General features: G+C 38.1%; 3 protein-coding genes across 7 annotated transcripts; 2 read left to right on the top strand and 1 right to left on the bottom strand.

The window, feature by feature from the left end:
- Positions 1-767: 767 nt before the first annotated feature.
- Positions 768-8,901, bottom strand: LOC113730111 (ABC transporter B family member 28-like). Of its 5 annotated transcripts, none has more exons than XR_011840063.1 (17): positions 8,348-8,901; positions 7,684-7,871; positions 7,302-7,325; positions 6,922-7,023; positions 6,559-6,649; positions 6,018-6,118; positions 5,660-5,710; positions 5,418-5,546; positions 5,125-5,187; positions 4,771-5,050; positions 4,179-4,327; positions 3,992-4,081; positions 3,523-3,657; positions 3,387-3,443; positions 3,255-3,311; positions 2,522-2,815; positions 768-2,047 (listed from the first exon to the last, which is right to left on the bottom strand). XR_011840063.1 is itself a non-coding variant. In XM_072078133.1 (17 exons), exons 2-17 carry the CDS (start codon positions 8,076-8,078, stop codon positions 2,579-2,581), a joined length of 1,815 nt encoding a protein of 604 aa, XP_071934234.1. In that variant the 5' UTR covers positions 8,079-8,099; positions 8,348-8,474; the 3' UTR covers positions 2,276-2,578. The 5 variants fall into 5 exon arrangements, 4 of the variants coding, with proteins under 4 accessions (XP_071934234.1, XP_071934233.1, XP_027110398.1 ...); XM_072078133.1 differs by lacking the exon at positions 768-2,047 and adding an exon at positions 8,018-8,099 and having other exon boundaries at positions 2,276-2,815; positions 8,348-8,474; XM_072078132.1 differs by lacking the exon at positions 768-2,047 and adding an exon at positions 8,018-8,102 and having other exon boundaries at positions 2,276-2,815; positions 8,348-8,473.
- On the top strand, positions 900-2,076 carry LOC113730112 (uncharacterized). Its single transcript, XM_027254601.2, has 2 exons — positions 900-1,397; positions 1,492-2,076. The coding sequence occupies exons 1-2, from the start codon at positions 900-902 to the stop codon at positions 1,762-1,764; spliced, it is 771 nt and encodes a 256-aa protein (XP_027110402.1). The 3' UTR covers positions 1,765-2,076.
- Positions 8,902-10,342: 1,441 nt separating the features above from the next.
- On the top strand, positions 10,343-16,118 carry LOC113730110 (uncharacterized). Its single transcript, XM_027254596.2, has 5 exons — positions 10,343-10,975; positions 12,365-12,623; positions 12,746-12,942; positions 13,620-13,807; positions 15,585-16,118. Exons 1-5 carry the CDS (start codon positions 10,866-10,868, stop codon positions 15,869-15,871), a joined length of 1,041 nt encoding a protein of 346 aa, XP_027110397.1. The 5' UTR covers positions 10,343-10,865; the 3' UTR covers positions 15,872-16,118.
- The last annotated feature ends 908 nt before the right edge of the window (positions 16,119-17,026 follow it).

Genomic DNA, 17,026 nt, shown 5'->3' with positions numbered 1-17,026 from the left:
AAGCTGAGATCCATAATTGACATCACACCCGTGTAAGTTGGTATAACTAATGAGGGCTGCCTACTGGTGCCGGACCAGTGAGTCAAGTGGGATTTCTTCAGAATACTGAAGTGCTCGTAGGGTCAGAGAATAGAGATTTGAGACATGAAAGCTCCTGTGCCTTCTTCTTCCTCTGATCCTCTCCCATACCCTGGATCTAATATCAGTCTCGCACTCTTTCGCCCTAGAAAAAGACAATATACAAGCCATCCACCATCCACTACAAAACCAGTACTGGGTCCATTCTGGGAGACAGAGCAAGAAAACTATGATGGAAAAAACCCGCAATGTCGTTAAATAAATGATTTCGACCAGAAAGCGTAGGCAGCAACGAGAAATTCCTGATTTGCTTACGCTGGACAGGACAGGTACAAGCAGCAATGAGACATTCCTCATTTGCTTGCTCTCTGTTATGTACTATCTGTTGAAGGAGCAAGGACTAATTGAAGTTTCAAGCATTCACGGGGCCGGTGTCGCGACGTAGAATTAAAGGGTTCAGAATTTCTTGTTCTTTTCCTGAAAACTGGAATCTGAGCGGTTGATTTTCACCTCAAATAAACAAGAAGGTCCCACTCCTGCCTTTGCCGTTTCTTTGGGGCGGAAGCGGAAAGATAAGATCTCCTCCCAAGTCAGTGGACTAGAATCAGCCTCGTGCATTGCTGGTGTCCTTGCGCTTCCATCAAGTCCTCGGCCCCAGAATTGTTTCTTAATTTTCTGGAATCATATCATTTATAAAAAAAAAAGGAAGAAGAAGAAAATAAGCTTTACACATGAACTCCCTTTCCGCTCTGTAGAGTAATTTCTTCATCGCCATCACCATCCGCTCTATAGAGCTCAACAATCTACCAGGGTTCAAACAAATGGAGTGTCAAATTCACCCCTCAGGTCCTCAACTTACATGCAGAACTTCCCCACGACATAAGCCTAATTATTCAAGTTCATCCTTAGTTCTACCAAAATCTAGAATACACAAGACAACTGTGGTCGCCTCCCAAAAGAACCTAGATAGACAACAACCAATTCCTGCCCCCCAGCTCACTGAATCAAAAGTACCAAGAAGGGACGTGTATAACATCAAATTTGAGACGCTGGCATCTTGCAAACTCGGTATCTCCGTATATCCCGACTTCGAGTACAACGCGGAGCGGGGCAGCGGTAGTGGGATGGGCACAAATAGAAATACCGACTCCAATGAATCCGATGGAGACATTTTTGTTGACTTCGACTTGAATACCCTCTATATTCCACCACTCACAACTGCAACAACTAGATTCATGGGACTGCCATTGCCACCTTTTCTCAGGATTGATATTGCTCCAGAGATATTACGGGGAAGCATCAATCAAGAAACGGGCAAGGTAGTCTTCTATGACCCTCTGCTTCTATTGCTTTCCTTTTTTGTATTATAATTCGGTAGTTTCCTGAGAATTACTTGGTGCTGTTCTTCTGAAGGTGGAGCTTGAGTTCAAAGCTAGCTTCTGGTTTTCAGTTGGGAAGCTTTATAGAGCTCCACCTTTGCTGGTAGGGACTGTGTTAACATCTGAAGAGTCAGAAGGAACAATCAGAAGTGGAAGAGGTGAGCGCTTAAACGGAGGAGGAAGATGCCGGCTAGTTGGAGTGGCCATGGTTCAACCGATTGACGACTTCTTTATGAATTCATTCCTTGGCCTTCCGACTGAATGCTTTGCCGAGTTGAACGCTATCATCTCAGTTTCCACTAAATAAACAATAATCAACACAAATAAGGCTCTCCACCTATTCGCCTAAGATCAAAACATTATTGTAGCTTTGCCGGAGAAACAATGCAGGATGACTTGCAGAAAGGTTTTTGTTTTTGTTTTGGCCCAATTTTAGAATGGTCGCAGCTGTGTCGAGCAAAGTATTCAGACTTGATCTGAAGTGATAAAATATTCATATTTCAATTGCCCACCAACCAAATTCATGGGCATTAGCTATACTCGTTTATGTAGGCATCAAAATCCTCTTGTCATCCAAAATCTCCAAACAGCTATTATAAATAAAGCAAGATTGTGAATATTAGCTGTCCAATATCGAAAGTAGTAATTAGACGTAATTGTGCACAGAACTGACAAGTTGCCGCCGGGAAAAAAAATCCATATATCATTACTGCATCGAGCATGGAATGAATTCTATATTGACCGTGCTTGTGAATTTTATTTCACATAGCTATTCTAATCTTTAACTCATCCTCTGCTTGATAAGATGCAACCAATGGTTAAAGATAGCAGAACAAATTCCCATTAACCAAAGCAATTAAGTGCTTTTAGAAGAGAGTGCTTTTTTTTTTTTATATTTAAAGTAATGCAAGTGGAAAGGCTTGAACCCGGAACTTCTCACTTACATTCTCATCCTTTAAATCACACAACCCCCCCAACCAAAAAACCAAAACCCCCAGAAGAGTGTGCTTGTTAAAGCCTAAAGGAAAAAGAATATATTTTTGAAGGTTCTTCCAAAGACTCACATAATCACGGGCTCTGCAGTTTGAGATGGCAAGGGTTTGATTCTTGCTATTTCACTATCATTCAAATGCAAGTCTCTGGGTGCCAACAAGAGAAGCATATTGGCCTCTCCTACTTAACAGCTCCGAATGCGTCCCTAACTCCGCAATCTTCCCATTAGAACAGAGGGCAATTTGGTTTGCATTCTGAACTGTGCTCAACCTGTGAGCAATAACCAGCGTTGTTCTTCCCTTCATCAGACGGTTCAGAGCACTCTGGACGAGGCGCTCACTAACTGTGTCTAAAGCACTAGTAGCCTGCAGTGCATAAGCATAAACTGATTTATTCAGCACAAGGTAGAGTTAATAGTTCAGAGTAAAACTGTCTATCTTTAAAGCTGAAAGCAGCTGATAATGCAATGTATCTAACAATCCAGGCCAAGTTACTTCCCAATCAAAATGAAAGAGCCCTTTACCATTCTGAGCAATAGCAAACCAATGGATAAGGTTCTTTTGACTGTGAGGCCCTGGGAATCCTAGCATATGGTTTCTCAAATATACAAAAATTGAGTCTGCTCCTGCATATTAAGCCCCTGAGATCCCAAGTTATGGTGGATCAACTTTCTCTTTTGGGCATACAGACCCTTAGACGTCCCAATATTAGTTTGTTAACTGGCCTTGGGGGATGAGTATCTGTTTTCTATACCTTAAGTAAAACACAACACACAATGCATTAGGGATTGGCCTAGAAGCATACCTCATCAAGGATAAGGACTGGGGCATTCTTAAGGAGAGCCCTTGCAATGGCAATTCTCTGCAAATTTGGTGAGGGGTATTCAGTAAAACAACTCTCAAACCATAAGCATACACCAAACCATCTTTTAATTACCTGCCTCTGCCCTCCACTTAGCAGACCCCCACGCTCACCAACTAGAGTGTCGTAACCCTGTCCATTGCATGAATATTTAATACCTAAACAAACTGTGCAAAATTATATAGATAACAAGCATATTCGAAATGACAACCTGTGGCAATGAAATTATAAAATCATGAGCATTTGCAGCTTTGGCTGCCTTTATCACATCATCCTTTGATACATAATCATCTGGGAGGCCATAAGCAATATTTTCACCAACAGACACGGAAAAAAGGACAGGCTCCTGTAGAAAATTGGGTACAAAAATATAACAAGAGATAACTGCATAAGTACGAAATGCTTATGAGTCCGAGTTAGATGTAACATTCAATCTGATTCAACTTATCGCAAGAACCAATCAAAAGTTATCGCTAAAATGTCACCAACCTGTTTTTGGACCCAAACCTTTATGACATTAATTAAGGGTTAAACAAGAGCATGACAATTCAATGACCCACTTGGACCTCTCAAGAGTCATAAGTTGCTGCTATCAAGGGTCACTGTACCAATAATGCTCTATGCTGATTAAACAGAAAATTAGACATAAAAAAGTTGATTCCCAAAAATTAGAAACATACTTGATTTACAATGGAGATAACTCGAGCCCATTCTCTTTTATCAAATGTCCTCAAATCCTCTCCAGCAACAGTTATGCGGCCTCTGCTTGGCTGCAAAATCCAGATATTTGTTTTATCAAATTCTTAATTCAATGATCTGTCACAGGGAACTTACTACCATAAGTACATGAAACATTGAACAGCAGACCTCATAGAAACGTGCCAATAATTGTACTATTGTACTTTTCCCTGCGCCACTCGAGCCCACTAGTGCAGTAACAGTTCCATGTCTTAAACAAAGATTAAGACCATTTAGGACTTCAACATCAGGCCTTAATGGATATGAGAAATGCACATCTGTTGCAAAGCACAATATAAGAATGACCAGTTGTATGAACATTGGTATAAATTCTCAGTTATATGAACATTGGCATGATTTCTGAGTGATACAACTCCTAAATTATGCATCTTTAACCGCAGGAAGAGGTTTGTGATAACTAACATTTCAAAAAGCAGATGAAAAATGGGCAGAAGAAAACTAAAATTCAGGTATGCACAATATACTCAGTATGTTAAACTCAGTTTAACAAGAAAGAAAATTTTTTTAAAAAAATTCGGTTTCATCTTACCAGTAAATCACAACACTAAGCGCAGTCATGAAATTCGCTTATTTATTGAGAATGAGAATTGACCCTAACACCTGATTCCGGAAGTGATAATGATCAATAAAGACTTCACTCCTTTAGCATGAAACATATCTACCCTTGCATGCAGAAGGCTAGATACCATACAGCACATACCTTCAAGACAAATATCACCAGACCCTGCAAGGCTGCGGACGCTGCTAGCTGATTTCAAAGAGGTTGTGTATGGCATATCTAAAGATTGTGTTTGACTTTCAAAACCATTTACTAAGAAAATACCAAATTCTTTATCAGGCATCTTCTTTAGCTTGATGTCTTTATTTAAACCATAGGCAAGGGCCTCGTCAATTTCAGCACCAGATAAAACTGAGTTGATCCTATCTGTAGCAGCGAAGGCTCCACGCAGATCTCCAAACGTGTTCACTAGCCCTTGAACCTTAAAGAACAAAACATTAAATATCTTATCAAGTGTCTTTAACATCAGAAAAGACGTGGATAAAGAGTACTTACAGCGAAAGTCAAGATGAAAGTGTATCCAATGAAAGAAGCCACAGTCCCCACAGTCATTTCGCCCTAATAGAAAGCAGACATTTTTGAATGCTCAGCTCCTAAGAAAAATGAAATCACTAAATAGCCTACAGAATGTCAGACATGGCCACAATCCACATTGCAAACTTTTACTTTTAGAGACCATTGCACAGAGCATATGTACATCTACACTTTCAGGTTATGGACATAAATTCAAGCATAAAGATACTTCCACTGACATACATATTGAGAGTACAAAAGCTCAAAATGCTTACAGCTTTTACTTTGCTTCCTCCGAGACAATATAAGGTTACCAAAGAGACATAAACTGCAATTCTAGTCAGTGATTCGTTAATGGATTTAAAAGTCCCAAGCTTTATGCCACTACTCTCATACTCAAGAACCTGCACAACTAGAAACATATGTTATGTCCATAGAGGGCCAGGTAACATCAGCAGAACAGAATTTCTTGGATATAAGATGGAAAACATGACCCAATACAATGAAAAAAAATAACCTGGCGCCCAAAAAAGGACATTTGACGTTTTTCCCCACCAAATGACCTTACCTGTAAAACCCAAATGCAAACATGCGTTCAATGAAAGAATCATTTGAAAACTGTGACCTACCCAGTCTAAATTTCATAAAACAGATGAAGAAAGTTAAAAGCAAAATCAATGTGAGGCACGAGAAAATATCGTGCGAATATCATGTGCTCTTAAAAAGGATAGGACAGATAATGATGTAGTGATCCAAATATGGTTTGTAAGCTACTAAAACCAGTGACTGACTCATGAATGCTTCAGAAGGGGATACAGAAGTACAAAATCTGCAACAGTCTGAATATAATTTCAGAAAGCTATATGCCAACTTACAGTACGAATAGCTGAAAATGTTTCAGTCACACAATCAGCTATAGATGCTTGAGCCAAAGCATGAGCTTTGAAAACATTGACAGTTGTCCTCTTGTACACAGCTAAAAGACAACAACAGCATCTTACAGGCCAGAAAACATGAAAAGAATATTACTGTCAAGAACTTCTAACAAGTTTCCTCTTTCTTTGGAGATGAAATATAGCATGTCAGGGACCATTTCTAGACTGGATTAACATGCAAACTTATTATCATGTATGGATAAAAGTAAATTGTCATCCATTCACCATACACTCATGTTAATGGCAAACCATCATGAACTGCTTCAGTTATAAGATTTGTCGAGTGCTGCCACCCAGAATATGTTTGCAATAAACCATAAATGTTGTTTATGTTAATTTCTGCTCCAAACAAAAACTAATGTAAAGAGAATCTAGAAGCCTAAGGATCAAGGAATTTTAAGGAAGACAAAAATCAACAACTGCACAAGATTTTCAGAAAAACAACTATGCAGAAGCAACCACTACTTTATATAAGTTTTACCAATGAAAGTAGAAACAAAAATGATTAGAAAGCCAAGGATTGGTGCAAGTTGAGGGGACAGAGCAAACAGTAGGCAGATGGTTCCAGCAACCTGCAAAGAAAAGAGAAAGGTCCAGATACATAAACGATTGCTAAGAAAACTCCGGAAGCAGAAGGAAACTCAGCCTTTTCCAGCTAACAAAAGTACCCTTACCCAAAAAAAACATGTTATAATAAACATCAAGAACTAAAAGACTTTTTTCTCTATTACACAAGAAAGTAAATAAAACATAACTAAAGCAGATCTCTTCAGGAACAAAGCAGCGGAACTATGCAAACAGAAATAATGTAAAGCTCACATTTACATAATGTAGAGTAGCTTGCCTCAGATAGGGCTCTTAAACCACGATCTCTTGATACATTTTCACTTACGATATTTTTTAGTGAACCCAAATCGGATGTCAGCAAAGAAGTTAGTTCACCCACCTACAGGTCTCAAAAAGAGAATTATGAATTAGAAAACTGGCAGACCAGGATGTATAAAGACCGATGAAATAGCAGTTACCACAGAATGAAAAGAAGGCTATTGAGCTGGATTACATGCAATTGCCACAGGTGGAAAAATTAACTTGATATAAAAACATGATGAAATTGAGAAAACAAAACACACTTCTCGACGGGATGAATGCCTAAAATTTTGGTTAAGGCAAAAGGTAATATTTGCCAGCCAAAAATGACAGTTTCAGAGGATTTCATTTGCTTACCTTGTAATGGTCAAAAAACTCCACCTGGAAATGAAGAGAAATTGAAATTGTCAATAAAAGATTAACTAATCTATAATAATGGTCTTGCTCAAGATTTCGCATTTTACCTTCAGTAATAAATGTTGCTTTGTTTTTTGTTTAAAAAGAATATAAAGACTATTAAACATAATCAAAGTTTCTGGAACAGAAGAAGGCCATCAGACTATCATGCGAATTGTAATCTAAGTCTTGAATGCTGCGTAACTGACAAACCAACATTCAGGAACTATTATTTTCCGTTTAACATCACGCATAATTCGTTGAGTGCATGACAATATACAATTAAGCTTAAGATGATGTTGACAGTACTCCAAAACATAGATAAGTAAGACCATGAATTTACCTTCTGAATCAGTACTCGCTGAAATATCTGAGCTCTTAAGCTAGACATAACCTTCTCCCACATGGAATTCATGTTTACAATGAAAATAACCGAGAAAATTGGCTCTAGTGTGTACAGAATTCCAACTTTGCTAAGCAGCTGCCACAGAGGCTCTTGTCTCCTTCCGACAAGCACTTCGAAAAATCTTCCTGGAACAAGACTCTCATTTCTTATATAATAATCGTTGATCAACATTATTATGCTCAGGATTCTTGTATGATTCAAACTGAAACTCTTTACCGAGATTGATAATGGATTAATGGTATGCCAGTATATGGGAATCAAGAAATACTACCTCTCGAGATTGAAGAATAGAATTTCTTGTGAGCAAGTCCACTTATCAGAGTTGGTCCCATTCATTTCTTAAAAGTTACAAGCTACTAATCATAAATGAAAGGAAGTTAATTAGATAAAGCCCCGACTACAACTAGCTGTGTTATCCTGGGCATGGCTGAATTCCAAGAGCATGATCAGGGAAGAAACTAAACTGGGTTTACCTAAGTAGTACAGCCTAAATTAAAACGACAATTGCCACACCATCATCATGTAAAAGTGACAGTAGTATGTTGGGAAATTAAAGATTGAGTGAGGTGAGGAATGAAGAGAATAATCATAGGTAGCATACCGGAATATATGGGCATAGCGAGAGTGCAAGTGGTGCAACCAACAAGAGTAAGAAGGGAAGCCGCCAACCTCAGCTTATGCCGGGAAACCAATCTCCAAAGCAGGCCCCAGCTGACGAGATAGGCCGGCTGAGCTGGCTCCGAAGCCTCCTCCTCTTCCACCTTATATTCGCTGTTCTCGGAAGACACGGAAGCCGGGCCGGAAACGTATGCCGAAGTGATTACCGACTTTAAAAATTGTCGGCCCGATAAGCTTCTTCCTGATTGTTGACGCCAACAAGAAAGTGATGACGAGGATAACGGTGATACAGATAGCTTTTCCCCGAGAACATGACAATCACTACCACTAGTTAATGCTCGTAGCCTTCGTCTGGGGATGTTTTTGTTGTAATTTGCGGCAGTCATGAGGTGGATTAAGGGAGAAGCAGCTGCCGGAATTGCCATGGTCGATCTTTTACTTTCCGCTTCCCTTTCTCTCGGTATAGTTGTATGTGTGGACTGCGGAGTCGCAAGAAGACCCAAGGGTCAGTGGTTACGGTTACCGTTACCGTTACAGCCTTAGTCCAGAGTATTTTAATCAGGCAGTAAATTGTTATCGCGGGTTTTTTTTTTTTTTTTGCGTGGTGTCAAAATTTTATTTTGTTCAAAAAGGAAATTACTATTTAGATTAGGGTCGACAAAAAGTCGTTCCACGTTAGAACCCAGTTTAATATTTTGTTTTAAGTTTTTTTTTGGTGGTTTAGTGAAATATTTGCAAGCAAGTTCAAGCCCACTTTTAACCCCACACCGCTTTTATATACTAAATCTGCATATTTTTACTTTATATTTTAGAAAAGAGAAGATGGCTACTTTTATGTATCACATTGTGAAGTTTCATTTCTTATTTTTTCTATTTGTGTTTGAATACCCTGTTAATCCTTAGTTACATGATAAATATGTTTCATAACTATTTTTTATTTTACATATATTAGATTATAAAATTATTATAATATATTATTTTAAATTTTTAAAAAAAATACTCTATTTGAACACACTCGAACGTAAACCTTAAATTGTTTTTTTTTAACATGTTTATTTTTTTTGACGTCTATAACATTTTAATTGTACTTTACTGCATTCAAAGAATTTCCTACACACTAGCAATACTTGAATGTAACACATTGGTACTTATTTGTGGGAAATTTTGCATAAACAATGTACATGTCAGTGCATTACTAGAACAATTATGAAATTGGATGAGCATCCACTTTAATTTGAAGTCAAAGGTGCTTAAATTTTGGGTTACAAATATTTAAAAAGAATCCTTTGAAAAATCACCGAATATGTTTTTTATATCTCATTAAAAGTACCCAAAAAAAAAACCCATAATAATAGAATTAATAGTAACATATTACAATGAAAGGACCAAACACCAAAACTGATGGTATAAATAATAACAAAAAAATTGACTAAAATTAAGATTTGCAAGTGAAAACTGAATTCTGGAGTCTGGCATTTGAATTCATTAAATCAACGAAATGTTAGGTATTTAATTTGATGCATTTGAGTATATATTACACTAAATGATACTAAATCAATAGCTTATCGCTTAGTTTTTTTTGAATAAATTTTATCTAAAAAATTCAATATCACTTAATCAATTCAAATATTTTATTTTGATTATTTAAACGCATCTGAATATAACAAGATCTTAATTCGTTAAATTTATGGACCGTATTGAATTATCAAACAAGGGCCCAGCCTCAACCTTGGTGGAATAAATTACTTGATACAACTAATATGGGTGGTTTGTTATATTGTATTGAGTACACATGATTTTTTCCAAAAAAAAAAAAAAAAAAAGTACACATGAGTGGTTTCTCTAAGTTGGTGGATTAGTGGTGGTTATTTACTAGTCAAGCTAAAAAGAACAGAAAACCGAAATCCACAATCATTGGATGGGGAGGTTATTAAATGAGTAGAGCCGTAGAGGAGGGTGACATGTGGTTTGATTCTTACCGAGCTTCAATGGGAGGCGCCATATTACTACCACTACTTACTGGCGAAGGGGAGTCCACGTGTCGACTGGTGACCCGGCCCGTGTAGTGCTCCTCACGAGATTCTGGTCTACCCTCCCTGTTTTTAGTTAAGAAGCTATTGCTCCATCCCATCTCTCGTAGTAGTCCGCCCCAACTTTGATTGCACTTTTAACTGATTTGATTTGATTGAATCATTCATCAGAACCTCAAGAAACTCGAACCCTTTTGTGGTGTTCCCTGTTGCTTTGATTCGATGGGCTAGTACAATCATCAGCGTCTAATAATATAAGTTGTCATATCATCTTTGGCTGGAGCTGCTGCTGCTGCTGCTGCTTATTCATTCGTTCGTCCAATCAATCAATCAATCCAATACAATCCCACATGCAAATCTTCCACTCCCGAGTCCCATCCATTCATCTGTGGAATTCTCTTTTCCTGCTTCGCTTTTGACTTTCTAGTGAGTCACTATATATCTTCCCGGACCAGTCGCCAGTCAGAGGCGATGATGGCATCGATACGATGTCGTCGCTTGCCTGTCTTATTATTTTTGTCTTTTTCCTCCATTCTTGGAGTTACCGACGCTAGCGCCGGGGATGCTGATCCGATTTACGGGTATAATTCTCAGCTAACCTTTTTTTTCGTCTCTATACTGCTCCCCCAATCTTTTCCTTCAACTAAATCACATATTCCCTCCCCCACCACCACCCCCCCCCCCAACTCTGTGTTTCTCAAGGTTCAAATTTTGGTTTAGATATCAGTTATTTGGCATGAGCTTGGAAGTTTGCTTAGAAATGATTCGTGCTTTTGTTTTTGCATTCTTCTTGGTTAAATTTTTGTTGGAAAGAGTTTGTCTGCCTCGAGAGGCATAGAAATTTCTGGGCAAACTGAGCTCAAGAAGTAGCTCTTGTTGCCATAAGTTCTACGATTTATATACTCTGGACTTCTATCTGGTTTCTCTGGAAGATGTGATTTCTGCCTCCAGTGAGTGACCCAGAAAAGTTGGGCTCTCAGTCTTTGTTCTGACCCATGAAATCTCTCAGGTCTGTAATTAGCTGTTAGGGTTGGACTCAGAAATTTGGCATTGTACAACTCCAAACTACATAAATACCAGCTCCAATTCTGATGGAGAAGCAAACATAGCCTAAGATGAATGTTCAGTTGCTTTCAACAGTTGAAATCTTTTGGCTGATTTGTTATACTTTGTTGTGGATGATCGATTTACATGGCTAGACTTTCCCGGTTTGCACATTTTATGAAATAATTTGAGGGTACAGTGGAGCTGGAATATGTTTTACTATGACGAGCTATATTAAGATTGGATTAGGTGGTAGTGTATATTTTGGGAAGGAGTCTTGCAGAGTTGATAATCATAGTAAAATTTTGGTTTCAGAGTTTCATTTGAAGCTGTAGACCCTGAAATTGTTGTTGGTTGATGTATTCTTGTATGCCACTTCATTCTCTTTCAGCTCATATTTTCTGACGATATGCTGGCCTGAAATTTTCTTGGTCATAGAAAAGTAGATGAATGCCTGATAATGCAGGGACATCCTTTCATACAGCTCCAACTTCGTGAGTTAAGCACGGATATGTTGTCCCAATCACTATAAAATTGTGTAACTGCATCTGGACCCTTGATTGATATAAAATCTTTCTGTTTCTATTTTACTCATTTTTAGCTCAATATTATTCAGTAAATGAGCTAGGGAGAATACTGAAACGGGTCAATAAAATGTGTTTGGCAAAACTCTGGGTATAAAACTTAGCTTTGAAATGGAAGTCATGTAAAAAGGAGTATTTATCTTCAATTAAATTGGTTAAATGATGTTGATACGCTTTGTTGTACGCAAAGATTGAAGTGTTGGGTCTACTGATAGTTGGATATAACGTTTTGGGCTGGCCTCTATAAAATTGAGAATTCATTTGTACATTTATTTTCTCACACTAATTATTGTCTTCTTGGAACTTATGCAATTTGGCACACTCAATTTGCTGCCCTGCCAGAGCTTGTGTTGAACAATGTGAGAAGACTGGATGCGTGGGTGGAAAATGCTTTCAGCACTGTAATTTTTCCAATGGTAACTCCATTGATGGTCCATGGTATCTCCAGGAGCCACTTTATTTAAGGTGGAAAAGATGGGACTGCCAAAGTGACTGCAGATACCAATGCATGCTTGCCAGAGAAGAAGAAAGGAAAGAGCTTGGTTACAAGCCCGTGAAATATCATGGGAAATGGCCTTTCCGTCGTGTGTACGGAATCCAGGTTTGTAACTGATATTCCAAGGAAACTAATTTTCATTGTTGATCAAAAGCTAGTAATCATTCCTTGTATTGGTTTTTGCTCAATGCTTTGTGCATCTCAAATCATGATCTTCTATTTCTCAGGAACCTGTTTCTGTGGCATTATCTGTCCTTAATCTTGCAATACAGTTCCATGGCTGGGTTTCATTTTTCATCCTTGTAAATTACAAGCTACCTTTTAGCCCAAGCAAAAAGACATACTATGAGTACACTGGCTTGTGGCATATCTACGCAATGTTGGCAATGAACTCCTGGTTCTGGAATGCTGTTTTTCACAGTCGGTGAGCATTGTCTCTCTTTTGCTTCATTCTGTGATGTGAGATGTGCTAATTTCAGATGATTTGGTATTGTATATGGTGGATGATCTGGGTTTAGGCCCAATTTCAAGGAAAGACTGCTTTTGCTTTTGTTGTAACAGTGTGGATAGAATGTCTTGTGGCCTTCTTAATACTAGAGGGACCAAAATCAACTTCAGTGATACTTGGGACAAATATTTCTCCTGTCCATGTTCTGTTGCTAATACCATATCTTCGTTATCCAGCTCAACTCTAAAGAGGGACAAACAGAGACCTTGTGATGGATCATGTGTTTTAGCAGATTGTAGCCCCCTAGCCCCTCCCTCCCCTCTTGGGCCCACGTGGTACATTTGAACAGCCTTGCTTTACAAGCAAATGATAAAAGAAGAAAGAACATCATGAAAAGAACAGAAACTTTTCTAGTAATACCTCGCAATTTTTGATGCTCTTTCTCATCCTTCTATATACCTGTACTGTTATACTCCACATGTTCAAAATCTCCTTTTTCTTCGAGCAATGGCTCAAGAAAACATCTATCTTTAGACCAGGGTGACGTTGTTTGTGGGTATTTGGTCTATCAGCATGTAATATCCATTTAACTTCTTGTCTTCTATTGCTAACCTTTGGATTTTGGGGTGTCAATCATCTGTAATTGTTTGCAGTGATGTGGAGTTAACAGAGAAGCTGGACTACTCATCTGCTGTGGCATTACTTGGATATTCTCTTCTTTTGGCTATATTGCGAGTTTTCAATATCAGAGATGAGGCTGCCAGGGTGATGGTTGCTGCACCTGTTATTGCTTTTCTGACAACCCATATCTTGTATTTGAACATTTATCAGCTTGACTATGGTAAGTGCACTTTCAGCAAGCTTCACCTGAACTACAAATTACAAAAATGCCATCTTGCCTTTCATTCTATGTAATATGGTGGTAACAACCAAAACATGTTAAACTGCATTTTGGATATCCTTCATGGACTTATCATTATCTACTTGCTTTTCCATTGTTGGTCCTGTTTAAGCATAGTCCTAAAGGTGAGGACAAAATAAAACATGATGGGGGGTGTTATTTTTAAGCTGTTAACTACAGATAATCACAGATCAGAGAGTAATATTCTTCAAGTCCTTGGAATGTCCATGCAAAGTATTGTAATCAAACCATCAAAAACATACTGGAAAATTACCAGATTCGTTGGGCATTCTGGAGCATGTGCAAACCACTTATAGAGCCACAGAATATATTCAAGTACCATGATAAACATCTCATTTTCATATTAATAAACGGAGCTCGACTTGAAGTTGTCGGTTTTCATTTTCAAACTATGTAATCATTTGTGAACATTTTCAGGGATAATGGCTTTGTCCGCATAATTATGTTTTTTTCCTTTTGTAGATATCTTTTGGTATATCAATGTCAAATAGGATGGGTGCATAAATAAATTTATCTTCAAGTAAAGGCAGAAATAAAAGTTTTGCTCCCTGTTTTTGACTCCTTGTCACCTTTAACACATTGGGTACCTGTTGTATCTGTAATGTGTCATTTTATGTGTTGAGTTACTTTAAAATTTAACAAAATAAAAATCGTAGGCACCTCAATTGCGAGTAATGAAAAGGACAAAGGTACTTGAAAACACAATGGACAAGATGTCTTCCAATTGAAACATGAGGGGACCAAGTTCAGAGTTCTGCTATACGTATGGAACTGATGAAAGAGTTTTCATACAAGTATGTTTTGAACCAAACAAACATTACTTGTGTCATATAATCCTTGTGCTCTTTCATCTCACATGACTTTGTCCAGTTCAAGCATATTGTCTTGGGAAACATTTGTCCAGTTCCAGTTCAAGCATACTTGATCCAATTCAAGCATATAATGATACATTTGGAAATTTGGTTTAAATATATATCCCGTGGTTGTCCTATTGATTTTATTTTCTAAATTTGGAGTTAGTAAGGAATGACAACAATCAAAATGAATTGAATTGGATCAAGTACTAAAATTTTTCTGTCTTTTTTATGTGTGCATGAGTAGAACACAATGCGTAATAACAGATGTCTAAATATCGGGAGGAGGAGGTAATTAAATGCGTGCTCATGTTTGATTGAGCTTTGTTGAGGTTTAACACCTGCACGTCTGCATGCTTTCATTTTTGTCTTCCTCTTGTGCCTTTCCACCAAGAATTTGGCTTTACTGTTATCTTTGACTTCAAATCGGAGATCTGGGATATTGCTTTTGCTCCGTGCCAATAGAATCATTCGAATGAAAGGCCAATTTTTTCCTTAAAGATAGTATTAACAAGTTCCTACAGGGCTCTAGAGTAGCTGAATATGAGATAAGTGCATCAGGTTTCTGGCCTATTTTTGCTGTCATCTAATGTCAATTTCATATGGAGCTGAATCTCATAGTGTGCAACTTTATATGCCTTCTTGCTTACATTTTTAACAATGTCCGTCAACGATATGCTGGTAATTTACTTGGCCTTACCAACTGCTGCAGCTGGATATGTATGTCCTAGTCACTTAACAAGAGATAGAAAAGAATAAGCTGCAGAAATCAAATTGTTGAATCAAAGTTTTTTGTTGTTATATGAGCTGGAGACCTAATTAACCTGTTCGTTCTGTTGCAGGCTTGAACATGAAAGTTTGTGTGGCCTTGGGAGTTACGCAGCTACTGTTGTGGGCTGTATGGGCAAGTGTTAGTCAACATCCTTCCCGCTGGAAGTTGTGGCTGGTGGTGGCTGGTGGAGCTATTGGCATGCTTTTGGAGATATTTGACTTCCCTCCTTACTGGGGATTTGTTGATGCCCATGCTCTTTGGCATGCCACCACCATTCCGCTCACCTACCTTTGGTGGAGTTTTGCTAAAGATGACAGCGAGTTCAGGACATCGATTCTCGTGAAGAAGATAAAGTAGAGCATTGGAAGGCATATCCTCAGTGGCTAATATATTGTATCGATATACGACCTGCTCAGTTTTTCTGTTTAATCCTTCAAAGATGTCTTCCTTTTTTGCTTGCATTCTAGCAATTCTCTGAAATGCTTATCGATGCAAGTTTCTTTGCTTTGAATTTCAGTAGATTAATGTAAAAGATGCATTGTTTTTTTCCACGTGGATATGTAATGGGGTTGTAATTGCTTTATTTAAAAGTGCAGTTTTGTTATGTTCCTCTTGTAACTGTTGCTGCCTCAGAGAAACCTTTAATTTAGTCATGCATCACACTCGCTTTTAAAACCGAGTGCTGGCTAGTGAATGCTGAAAATCTTTTTGTCCTTTATTCGGGGTAAGAACCGAATGTTGATCCGAACGACTTGTTGCATTCACAATATTTTTGCACATACTGTAACTCTTTAAATCCAACCATCGGCTGCAGGATTCGAATCTTGAACCTGACAGCGAAAAAAGATTCTAAAATTGTAACTTATATTAGTTTTCCTTTTTTTTGTTTGTTTTGTTTTCAGGGGATTTGGGTAAAACGACCATTTGCAATAGTCATCTGGCATCTGCTATGTACGAGAAGAAATCTAAAAGAGGGCTACACAAGCTTTTGTTGTCATTGGTATATGTAAGAAAAACAGAAGTTGCATTTCCAGATTGCAATTATTTCTATACGGGATAGATCAGAAAATAGTCGGGCTGCCACTGGAAACACTAAATCCAAACTCCTCCCAGCGATAGAAAGGATTGATCATCGTTCCATGAAGCTTGAATATGTCTTTATTTGGCACGAACGGTATATAGCTGCCCATACAAGACAGCCCTTCTTCTAGTTCTGACCTGGGATCGACATTTATGAATCTTATTGGGATATCATCTCCACATACTGATTTCGTTTGCTCTGTCTTGGCTGAAGAGTTTGGGCTTTGGAAGTATTGCCAGGACTGTGTAAATCTCCCTTTTGTTTTCTCATTTTTTAAAATCAATTTTGGTAAGTATCTATGCATGTATGAAATATGAGGGGCTCCTCTATGGCTATGACTGTAAGGGGGTGCTTGGATCAAGTTTCGGAATTGAGATTGTAATCGTATATCCTGCATTTTTTTTTTTCACTGAAGTGAGTAAACCTAAAAA

Source organism: Coffea arabica, chromosome 2e (assembly GCF_036785885.1).
Source record: "Coffea arabica cultivar ET-39 chromosome 2e, Coffea Arabica ET-39 HiFi, whole genome shotgun sequence".
Classification (NCBI taxonomy): Eukaryota; Viridiplantae; Streptophyta; class Magnoliopsida; order Gentianales; family Rubiaceae; genus Coffea; species Coffea arabica.
The sequence above is the reverse complement of the archived record's forward strand: the minus strand, read 5'-3'. Positions and strand labels throughout refer to the sequence as shown.

Coding starts and splice junctions, on each gene's coding strand:
- LOC113730112 (XM_027254601.2), top strand. CDS start 900: ATGGAGTGTCAAATTCACCCCTCAGGTCCTCAACTTACATGCAGAACT. Junction 1,398..1,491: donor TCAATCAAGAAACGGGCAAG/GTAGTCTTCTAT, acceptor GTTCTTCTGAAG/GTGGAGCTTGAGTTCAAAGC.
- LOC113730111 (XM_027254597.2), bottom strand. CDS start 8,789: ATGGCAATTCCGGCAGCTGCTTCTCCCTTAATCCACCTCATGACTGCC. Junction 5,188..5,417: donor GAGGAAGCAAAGTAAAAGCT/GTAAGCATTTTG, acceptor GCTTTCTATTAG/GGCGAAATGACTGTGGGGAC. Junction 3,658..3,991: donor TTATCTCCATTGTAAATCAA/GTATGTTTCTAA, acceptor AATTTTCTACAG/GAGCCTGTCCTTTTTTCCGT.
- LOC113730110 (XM_027254596.2), top strand. CDS start 10,866: ATGATGGCATCGATACGATGTCGTCGCTTGCCTGTCTTATTATTTTTG. Junction 10,976..12,364: donor GATGCTGATCCGATTTACGG/GTATAATTCTCA, acceptor CTGCCCTGCCAG/AGCTTGTGTTGAACAATGTG. Junction 12,624..12,745: donor GTCGTGTGTACGGAATCCAG/GTTTGTAACTGA, acceptor TCTATTTCTCAG/GAACCTGTTTCTGTGGCATT.